The sequence below is a fragment of the Gigantopelta aegis genome, chromosome 15 (assembly GCF_016097555.1).
Source record: "Gigantopelta aegis isolate Gae_Host chromosome 15, Gae_host_genome, whole genome shotgun sequence".
In the NCBI taxonomy this organism is placed as follows: domain Eukaryota; kingdom Metazoa; phylum Mollusca; class Gastropoda; order Neomphalida; family Peltospiridae; genus Gigantopelta; species Gigantopelta aegis.
In genome coordinates, this window is record NC_054713.1 from 29,234,917 (window position 1) to 29,246,766 (window position 11,850).

An 11,850-nucleotide genomic window follows, 5' to 3' on the forward strand; every position below is an offset into this window, starting at 1 on the left:
CTTAGACGGAAATGTTCTCAATTTTGGAGTGAAAATAAATGCTTATATAATGTATGTTTGCAATGGTGTATGTTGTTAGTGCCAACGAGAACCCATTCTATGGGCAATCTTCGCTTGAAGTTGGGCAGTTTAACATGGGTTTCAATGGCAGATGACATCTGTGTAGTGAGACCTTAAATGATTTAAATGCTTTGTCCAATTTAGGAATTCACTAGTTACAAATCTGTTATGGCTGCGCCCTTGTGAACGTGAGAAAGTTTTTGGAATATTTTTGTGTCTGTTTTGGCGTGCTGATATTGTTTTATGTACTTGATCAGTATTTTTAAGTTGTTTGTTTAAGGAAATAATTAAGTTGATAATATTAACAGAAGTGTTACCCAGAAGTGAGCTCCGATGGTATTATAAATTACAGGATTTGGCATGATTATGATTGGCTATGATACTGATACAGTGATAGTATGAATCATTCGATTCATTGAATGATTCTTATGATAATCATAATGTCAGTTATGAATCAAATGACAGAGCTTTGAAGTAAGACTTGACATCACTGGAATGATGAATCTTTATTAAGATCGACAACAGTCACTCTTTGCACCATTGTTTTGGCATCGTACACAATAAATATAGCATACCGTAATTTCAGTTGAAATCCATATTTCATACAATGTACAGTTTTTTAATCACAAGTAATGTTCAGGAGGGTGGGATGTAGGCCAGTGGTAAAGTGCTCGCTCAACACATTTAATTATGGTTATATGGCATCAGACATATGGTTAAGGATCACACAGACATTGAGAGAGGAAACCCACTGTCACCACTTCATGGGCTACTCTTTTTCGATTAGCAGCAAGGGATCTTTTATATGCACCATCCCACAGACAGGATAGCACATACCACGGCCTTGATATATACCAGTCGTGGTGAACTGGCTGGAACAAGAAATAGCCCAATGGGCTGGCGCCAACAAGTACTCCCCTGTAAAAGAACCAATGTGGTAGTGTGCTCAAATGTAAATGGTAGCTTTTAAGTTGAACTGAACATACATTTCTTTCTTCTTTCTTTTTTTTGTTTGTTGTATTTATGACAGAAAATTCGATGGACAAAAGCTACGAAAATCTTTCATATTAGATTATTGTTTGATTACCGTGGCCCATTAACATTTTTATTCGTATCTGAACTACTGGGGTACTGAAGAAAATTGTTCGTGTAAGCACTAAAATCATATGAACGACATATCGGTTGTCTGGAAAATTTAAATTTTATGCCCTGTGTTCCTATGATCGATTATATAATTGAAAATTGATCGGTTAGGCTCTGTCGATGTGATGAGCAATTATAAAATTCCATTATCGATTATCGCAGAAAATGTTAACTGTAATTGTTCCTCCAATTTATATGGTGGAATTGATAATGGGGTTGGATATACACGTGCATAAAGAAAAAAGGTATTAAAATTTAAATGTAAAATTATCAATTTATAGTATTAGTAGGGTAAATCACAGTAAACACAACAATAGGTGCATAGACATTATAATTAAACTCTTTCTAATGTTCGTATTATTGTAACCAATTGTGAGGTGGAATGTAACCAGTGGTAAAGACTAAGTGCTCCCTTGATCCATTGTCGGTTTGTGATCGATCCCCGTCGGTGGGCCCATTGGGCTATTTCTCATTCCAGCCAGTGCACCACGACTGGTATATCAATGTCTGTGGCATGTGCTATCCTGTCTATGGGATGGTGTATATAATTTAAAACATCCTTTTTTGCATTAGGAAAAAAACGGCCTCAGTGGCACAGTGGTTGAGCCATCGGACTACATGCTGGTAGGTACAGGGTTCGCAGCCCGGTACCAGCTCCAACCCAAAGCAAGTTCTTAAGGGCTCAGTGGGTAGGTGTAAGACCACTACATCCTTTCTCTCTCAGTAACCACTAACAACTAACATCTAACCCACTGTCCAGGACAGATAGCCCAGATAGCTGAGGTGTGTGCCCAGGACATCGTGCTTGAACCTTAATTAGCACAAAAATAAGTTGAAATGAAATGAAATTAGGAAAAATGTTGCGTGTTTCTTCTCTTTACCAAATTTTTTTACATCCAGTAGCCGATAATAAATCAGTGTTCTCTAGTGGTGTCGTTAAACAAAACAAACTTTTTAACCTAATAATTTAACAGGGTAATAAACATTTCCTGTTACATTCAGATACAGCTGTGTCCAGTAATCATATTCATTTGGAAATATTGACTTGTACATGCATACATGTATACATATATTTCATTTGTTTGAAGAACATTACGACTATTTATTATGTATTTTTCAGATACAGAAATGAACAACCTCTGTTTGCCTTCATCTGTTGGTAAACTCTGCCAAGTACTATCGTCAATCAGTGTCCGAGGTATGTTAACTTTTTAATTTAAAATAAACCTACAGATACCTAGATAAACCCATATTAATTTGGATATGCAAAAAGGAAATGGGTTACCTGGATTTATTTCTGCATAACCGATAAATGGGTCACGCAGATTTTCAATTGTCAGATACCTGAAATAATACTCAGGGGCCCGCCATCTCTTTAGACTTATTTCCAATACGCTGCCATCCATTGGCAGCGATAGTAATATCCGCCATCCATTTATTTAGGCCGCCATCTCTTAAGACTAATTTCCAATACGCCACCATCCATTGGCAGCGATAGTAATATCCGCCGTCTGTTTATTTAGACCGCCATCCAAAATCACAAGTCATGCCATCGTCTTGAACTACCAGAGTAATCAGATTCATCGTTGTTTACAAGACATTTTCGAAGTACTTGTACCCTGCAAATCTTAGGTACCATCCCTTTCAATAAGTGGAACCAGCTCTACCGATTCCCTCCATCCCTTTCCTGAATACTGGAGAGACCACCGATACTGGTACATGTGTCACTATTTTCTTTTTACAGGGAGGTGCTTATCTCATCATGTGAGCAAACTGAGGCCAAGTTCTTCAGAAAATTTACCTGTCGGCTTTCTACGCACAGAAGGACAGAAAACATGGCTAAACCGTGCACCATTAGCTTCAGCAAATTCAGCAGCCAGCCGTCTGAACATGGGAGAACAGAACCCGTGGGTTAACCAATCACTTGTGTCCTCATTTAATAACCCAGCCTATCAGCAGCGGATCTGTCAGGGAACACCCAGCACTCCACTGGAATATGTCTGTCCATCTAACAAGAACACATCCAACACAATCATTCTCGATCGAGCTATTTCGCAAAACACCATAATAGACTGCCCAACACTGCCCCGAATATTTCATGACATATCTCTCCCTGAACTAAAAATTCACCAAATTATTGATCCTTTCCCACATGGCAAAGACGGTGTTGATAAGACGCCTCCCGCTATAGAAGCGAGGCAAATTTTGAAAATTCGTAGACGCAAAATGAACCGACATCTTCTGAAGAAGTTCCGCAAGCGAATGGCGTTTACGTTAAGAAAGCAACGACTGTTGATGGAGAAAAAGAAGGAAGCCGCATTTCAAGCCAAGTTGGATGTTATTCGGAAATCGGGGGAAGATTTCAATGCTCTGGAGTTTGTCCAGAAAGAATTGGAGATGGCGAGAAAAGGTGGTTTTCAAATTGACGTGTTTGGACCAAAATAACTAATGTGGTGTTGCTGTTAACAAGATAGTACAAAAACATTTAATATGGAGATCTTTAAACTTTTATTCATCTGTGGAGTAAATTAATTGAGAAAATGAAAGCTTCGTTTAGCTATGTGTGGTTCACCGGTTATGGTCTGATACTTACAAAAATAATGTTCTGCATTTACCTGTAATATCTGTGGAATAAATGTTATAAATGTCCTAGATAATTTTCGTCAAAAATTTATGAAGGTAGTTTTGGCAGGGGCTTTGAGTTAGTCTTTGCGAAACAGTATTAGAAGAAAGGAAGAAAATGGTTTATTTAACAGTGCACTCAACACATTTTATTTTTGGTTATATGGCATCGGTAAACAGTTAGAATTCTGTCATTTAGGAAATTATATTTAGTTTTTATTTTCAAGTTTTTTGCTGGAATAATAGGCTTTTTTTTAGATCTCTCCATTTGGATCAATAAAAAACCCAACTACATAAAGGGACACACCCTAGTTACGGCTAGTTGTTAACCATTACGGCGTTGTTTTTCGCTATTAAACCCATTTTTTCACAAATAAAATTGCACTTTACTTACATTTTATTATTTAGAATACACATGTCCATTCACCTGAAGTGCTTTTTGGTAATCCTGGTAATCCTGATGTTTGTAAAACCACGAAATGCATTTTTTGTATTTCTTAAAAAGCCGCGCGCACTCGAGAAAAAAACGTTCAGCAAGCGAGGTCCAATCTATTTTTAGAGGAAATCTTCCTGTGTAAACGTCACAGACGTTGGTATACCACGTGACCTTTCTCATTTTGGTTCGGTTTGTTTTCTCGTGCACGGTTCGCGCAATCAATATCCGATTTGTTGTCGTTTGCTTGTTGTTCATTTGTGAGATTTTTCTTCACAGTTCGTGAACATTTTCAGTAACAATGAAGTTCAGACAAGTAAGTGTCTCAATACAAAACGTTACAAACCCTTAAAACCAATAATTTTGCTAAGTCTTACGATATCTGGAGAGGGGATACAACCAGGACAGAACAGTTGGAACATGTCCAGGAGAGGTGAAAGGAACGCACCCCAAGTCTGTGAAATTTGTCGTGATGTAGGCATTGTTGTGCTTCGAGCGACATCTACCGGTGACATCAGAATACTAACTTTCAAAATTATTTCAAGCAATTGGGACATGGGGATTCCCATGGTATTTATCGATATAAAACCTGCTTTTTCGCTCTATTTGATAAAAACGTGATCTAAGTGTGTTACAGTTTTGTAGATTAACCAAATTATAATTTATTTTCGTTGGATGGAACTAGGGTGTGCGGCTTTAAATTATCAGTGATTTTCCTAATGTGGGGAAAAAAAAGTGGATTGAAAGTGTATTAAATATTTATTTATTTGACACATGAAAAAAAAGAAAGAAATGTTTTATTTAGCGATGCACTCAACACATTGTATTTACAGTTATATGGCGTCGGACATATGGTTAAGGACCACACAGATATTGAGAGAGGAAACCCGCTGTCGCCACTTCATGGGCTGCTCTTTTTGATTAGCAGCAAAGGATCTTTTATATGCACAATTCCAAAGACAGGATAGTGCATACCACAGTCTTTGATATACAAGTCGTGGTGCACTGGCTGAAACGAGAAATAGCCCAATGGGCCCACCGACAGGGATCGATCCCACACCCGCGGGGATCGAGCGAGCGCTGTACCACTAGGCTACATCTCGCCATCTTGACACTTGAAAGTCTAGGAATGTGTAGAGTTGTAGTCGGACTAGACAGTCTGCCAGGCCAAACCTTTTCTCTGCATATATATACTCTTCAAAAGAAGAAACGCAAAACCACATTGTCGTAACATTTGGAGAATTGATTTAATTATTGAATGGTGAGTCCGATAATTACCAAATATTGCAGGATTGTTCACATTTCACTCTAGTCCATTGTGAGTAAGTGATAGGACACACCACCAAGGTCAAGGTCATCTGTAGTCAATACCGGTTGTGGCCTCCGCGTGTGTTGACAACTGCCTGGCACCGCCTGCCCATTGAAGCAACCAGAGTACGGATGACGTTCCGGGGGATGGTGGCCCACTCGGCCTGCAAGGCTGCTGCCAGCTCGGGCAGGGTCTGGGGCTGTGCTTGTCGCTGTTGGAGGCGTCGGTCCAACTCGTCCCATAGATGCTCAATTGGGTTCAAATCCGGTGATGTCGATGGCCAAGGAAGGACATTAATGTTGATGTTCTGTAGGAAAGCCGTTGTGAGACGTGCTGTGTGAGGCCTGGCATTGTCATGTTGGAACACTGCGTTGGCGTTGGCCATAACTGGAACGATGTGTGGCCGGAGGATCTGGTCAATGTAGCCCTGTGCATTCAGGTTGCCCTGCACGTGGACCAGGTCAGTTCTGCCAGTGTGTGAGATGGCTGCCCACACCATGACACTACCCCCGCCGAATCTGTCCACTTCCTGCACGCAGTTTGCCGCATAACGTTCACCACGACGCCTATACACGCGACATCTTCCATCATGACGTCGGAGCAGAAATCGGGACTCGCCACTGAACCACACCTGTCTCCATCGCAGTTGAGGCCATTGTCGATGAATCTGGCACCACTGCAGTCGGAGTCGACGGTGTTGTGGTGTTAAGATGACACCTCGAACTGGACGTCTGGCACGAATTCCTATCTCACGTAGGCGGTTCCGTACGGTCTGGTCGGATATCCTGAGCAAACCTGGTATTGCTGCGGCTGTGGAGGTGGCAGTAGTCAATCGTTCCCGAAGGTGGCGTACCCGGATGTAGCGGTCCTGCCCGGGGGTAGTGACCCGTGGTCGACCGGATCTAGGGAGGTCACGTGTTGATCCATGTTGCTGGTAACGGTCCCACAGTCTGGAGATGGTGCTTGGGGACACATGGAATGCCCTGGCAACGGCCGTTCTGGATTCGCCTGCGTCTAGTCGGCCGATGGCATTGTTTCTCTGCGGTTCACTGAGACGTGGCATGTCCTGGATTGTCAACTGTCGGCCAGATACAGAGGCCAGGCAAGCGAACACCCTGCACTTTTATACTGTCGGTGTTCATGTTGCACGTGCAGACAACGCACGTACAGTGGTGATATGGTTTGCACGTGGCTGCGTTTTTGCGAATATTCACATTTTGGAACTTTATTGTACAGTAGCTGCGTTTTATCGAATGTAACCGTGGGAATGTGTTTGGGACATGCAATGACCTTATATTCACAAAGCATGAACCGGTAGGAAACATAAAATCGGAGTTATAACCCATTTGTACCCTTTTGCGTTTCGTTTTTTGAAGAGTATATTTGAACAGGGTAGGATAGGATGTTGTAAAGCGTTCGCCTGATGCCAGATCGATCCCAGTCGGTCGGCCCATGGTGCCATTTCTCCTTCCAGTCAGGGTACATCAACTGATATAGCAAGGGCTATGGTATATCAAAGGTCGTGGTATGTGCTATCCTGTCTGTGGGATGGTGCATATAAAAGATCTCTCGCTACACAGAGCTAGCTCTGGATCAGCAGAAAATTTCAAAAACTGCAGACACTGTTATTTTCGTATAAAATATCAATTATTTCATGAAATTATTTCGCCAAATTAAAATTAAATTTGCCAATTGTTTTTGAAATTCGCAATTGGCGAATTACCAAATATTTGACATCGAGTAGCCGATCATAAATAAATCTATGCATTTTAATGGTGTCATTAAAAACAAAAGCAAAATATATTTGAGCAGAATTACTGCAAAATTACTGAATGGTTTTTGCAACATGAGTTATATCCCATTGTTCAAGTTGAATTGTATAATCCAGAATTGGATTTTATGCTTATTTTTATTTTAGATTGCATCTGGTTTACTCTGTAAAGTTATGGTATTTATCTAAATAGACCAATCTGGTAAAGGAATTTCTTCTTCTTCGCCACACGCTCAGACAGGGACCCCAGTGGTTCGAACAAAAGCTGCTGTATTCCGTAGGTCCTCCAAGGGGCCAAAGAGTTTCTCCTTCAGGGGTTCATCTGAAGGTCAGACGACTGCTTTTCTCTGGTTCTGGTAGGTGGGACAATGTTGCAGGAAATGTTCCACAGTCATGGATGCTGTACCACACTGGCAGGTTCCACTGTTTCCCACTCGGAATTTGGTATACATGTGGTAGTTGAGTCTACAGTGGCCTATTCTCAGTCGCATCATTATCACCTGGTCTTCTCTTGAAAGTTGGTAGTAACTGTCTCTGCTGTTATGATCTGAGTGTTGAAGGAGCCACCGTCTCTTGTACGTGTGCTTTACAATGGCCTTCATCTCCTCCTTGGTTATTTGTAGCTCTTCTTGGACCATTTCCCATCCTTCTTTTGCTAACTTGTCTGCTTCTTCATTTCCGAAAATGTTGCAGTGTGATGGTATCCATTGTATTGTTGTTTGTTCAGTGGTGCAGCTCAGTGCAGAAAGAGTAGAAGCAAGTTCATTCAGGTCTTTGTTTTGGAGTCTTTGAGAGCTTGGTACTGGCCTTAGTGGCGTTGTAGTTAAGCCATCGGTCTACAGGCTGGTAGGTACTGGGTTCGGATCCCAGTCGAGGCATGGGATTTTTAATCCAGATACCGATTCCAAACCCTGAGTGAGTGCTCTGCAAGGCTCAATGGGTAGGTGTAAACCACTTGCACCGACCAGTGTTCCATAACTGGTTCAACAAAGGCCATGGTTTGTGCTATCCTGCCTGTGGGAAGCGCAAATAAAAAATCCCTTGCTGCTAATCGGAAAGAGTAGCCCATGTAGTGGCGACAGCAGGTTTCCTCTCAAAATCTGTGTGGTCCTTAACCATATGTCTGACACCATGTCAATAAAATGTGTTGAGTGCGTCGTTAAATAAAATGGGTTTTTTTGAGAGCTTGGAGTACAGAGAGAGCATCTGTGAAGATGACAACTTTCCTGTGTGTGAGCTCCAATTCTCAGGGCTTCTGATTCTGCCTTATAATTGGAGGAGTATTTTCCTGTTGCAATGGACATCCGGATCTTTTCCCCATCTTTAAGTTCGATTTGAATTCCCCCACCACCATTTCTGGTTGCATCTTCTGCTGGTAAAGGAATTGATCCCAAAGGAGTTGGTCATTCCAGCCAGTGTTCGACAACTGGTATAACAAAGGTCGTGGTATGTACTATCCTGTCTGTGGGATGGTGCATAGAAAATATCTCTTGCTGCTAGTCGAAAAAGAGTAGCCCATGAAGTGGCAACAGAGGGTTTCCTCTCTCAATATATGTTTGGTCCTTAACCATATGTCAGATGCCATATAACTACACAAAATAAAATGTGTTGAGTGCGTCTTTAAATAAAACATTTCCTTCCTCAAAGGAGTTGGATACTACTGATATTAACAATGTGATAAATTTGGTAAGAAAATATGTACGGTAGATAAACAGACAGTTCAGTAAATCAAACATTTAAAATAAAGATAGATATAAAGGGTAAGTAAATATGTACGGTAGATAAATTCATGTTTCAGTTGGTCAAACATTTAAAATAATGAAAGATCTTTTTGTTAATTAATGAAATACTAGTAGTCAAACCTGTGTTAATTAAGTAGTCACCAAAAGGAATATCAAATGACAACTAAAAAGCCATATTCTACTGATAGCGTTTCTTAGAGTGGAATACAGCAAAATTTTCTTCTCAACTGACCATACAGGGATGAAAATGGCATTGGTCAAAAGAATTCAGAAATCTTTGCAGTTAACAGTTGCATGCCACCATTAATATTTTTGGCAAAAAGGAAGGAAGGAAATGTTTTATTTAATGACACACTCAGCACATTTTATTTATGGTTATGAACCACAGATATTGAAAAAGGAAATCTGCTGTCAACACTTCATGGGCTACTCTTTTCGATTGGCAGGAAGGGTTCTTTTATATACAGCATACCACAGACAGCAGTGTTCGAGATTAATGGTATCCCGATATCCCGGGGATACCAGAATTTAATTTTGGATACCAGACTTCAAGAACTCTCAATGGGATACTATATAATACTAAATTCTCAGGTGGGATACCAGATTTTGAAATGTTAGTATCCAACTGGGATACTGCCCCAAAATTTTAATTTCGAACACTGAGACAGGATAGTACATACCACGGCCATTGTTACACCAGTTGTGGAGCACTGGCTGGAACAAGAAATAGCCCAATGGGCCCACCGACGGGAATCGATCGCACATCAGGCGAGCAATGTCCCGTCCCCTTTTTGGCAAAAATTTTACCGGTTTACTCTGAAGGCCACAATTCACAATTATCAGATTTTTGATATCTAAATCAATGTGCTGTAGTGGTGGTGTTAAACAAATGAAGAAAACATCCAATTAATACTTAAATACTTCAATTCTTTTAGGCACCAACTAGCAAATTTAGGAGCCATGTTTATATACCCGTATAATGTGCGTGTATGTTTGTATGTACATGTATGTGCATGTGTGTGCGTGCACATGTAAACCATTGGTGCAAATATTAAAATACCTTGAAAAGCATGATATGTATCGGAGAAACATAATTATGCAATTTATATACATGTATATACTTGTTAAGTATCTATAATTATCTGTTGGGCCTTGATTGTAATAAAATCCTGAAAGAACAACTTTACTAAATGCAGTCCTTCTATACACATATATACAAAACACATAAAAGTATTTCATTGATGTACAATGTATGCCGTTATACAAATTTTAAATACTCAAGTAAGCATAAATACAAGTTTGAAAAGGTGGGTTTTTTTTTTTTTGTATTTGTGTGTGGGTGTGTGGGTTTTTTGGTTTTGTTCATTTTTCAGTTGCACATTAAAAAATTTACAAGCTTAAGGTTTCATGTAATTAAATAGCTAACTGGGCTGTGTATCCAGGACAGTAAGTTCGTTGGTGGTGGTTAATAAGAGGAAAGGAAGGAAATGGTTTATTTAACGACGCACTCAACACATTTTATTTACGGTTATATAGCGTCAGACATGGTTAAGGACCACACAGATGTTGGAGGAAACCCGCTGTCGCTACTTCATGGGCTACTCTTTTCGATTAGCAGCAAGGGATGTTTTATATGCACCATCCCATAGACAGGATAGCACATACCACGGCCTTTGATGTACCAGCCATGGTGCACTGGCTGGAGCGAGATGGTTCATAAAAGATAAATCAGTGTACCGTAGTAGTCTCAGCACTACACATCGAGTCGTTAAAACTCTCTGCATGGGACTGGCGTCGTGGTTAGGCCATCGGTCTACAGGCTGGTAGGTACTGGGTTCGGATCCCAGTCGAGGCATGGGATTTTTAATCCAGATACCGACTCCAAACCCCGAGTGAGTGCTCCGCAAGGTTCAATGGGTAGGTGTAAACCACTTGCTCCGACCAGTGATCCATAACTGGTTCAACAAAGGCCATGGTTTGTGCTATCCTGCCTGTGGGAAGTCAAAATAAAAGATCCCTTGCTGCTAATCGGAAAGAGTAGCCCATGTAGTGGCGATAGCGGGTTTGCTCTCCAAATCTGTGTGGTCCTTTACCATATGTTCGACACCATATAACCGTAAATAAAATGTGTTGAGTGCGTCGTTAAATAAAACATTTCTTTCTTTCTCTCTGCAAGAATGTGAACCCAGAACCTACCATCTTTAAGTCAGACAGCTTAACCACTCAACACATTTTATTTACGTTATATGGCATCAGACATATGCTCAAGGACCACACAGATGTTGAGAGAGGAAACCTGCTGTCGCTACTACATGGGCTACACTTTTTCGATTGGCAGCAAGGGATCTTTTATATGCACCATCCCATAGACAGGATAGCACATACCACAGCCTTTCATGTACCAGTCGTGCAATGGCTGGAAGGAGAAATAGCCCAATGGGCCCACCGACGGGAATCGATCCTAGATCGATCACGCATCAGGCGATCACTGTACCACAGCTACGCCCCCCACCCCACACATTACATCATGGAGGCTGGTTGTCATTATCAAAACACAATAAACCTATACAGGCAAAGCAACAACAAGACTGGTGTTCATATTCATTTGGAGATTTATTTTTACATGTACATTTTATCAAATAACATGAACATAACACATTGACGTTTTCTTCATTACATGCCATTTTGTGGAGGATCTTTGTACATATGTACAATTAAAGTATGTATACATTGAGTACAGAATACAATAATACAATAACACACAAACCTT

General features: G+C 40.6%; 1 protein-coding gene across 1 annotated transcript; it reads left to right on the forward strand.

The window, feature by feature from the left end:
• Positions 1-1,850: 1,850 nt before the first annotated feature.
• Positions 1,851-3,852, forward strand: LOC121390072. Its single transcript, XM_041521783.1, has 3 exons — positions 1,851-1,892; positions 2,324-2,401; positions 2,948-3,852. The coding sequence occupies exons 2-3, from the start codon at positions 2,332-2,334 to the stop codon at positions 3,646-3,648; spliced, it is 771 nt and encodes a 256-aa protein (XP_041377717.1). The 5' UTR covers positions 1,851-1,892; positions 2,324-2,331; the 3' UTR covers positions 3,649-3,852.
• The last annotated feature ends 7,998 nt before the right edge of the window (positions 3,853-11,850 follow it).

Coding starts and splice junctions, on each gene's coding strand:
- LOC121390072 (XM_041521783.1), top strand. CDS start 2,332: ATGAACAACCTCTGTTTGCCTTCATCTGTTGGTAAACTCTGCCAAGTA. Junction 2,402..2,947: donor ATCGTCAATCAGTGTCCGAG/GTATGTTAACTT, acceptor TTCTTTTTACAG/GGAGGTGCTTATCTCATCAT.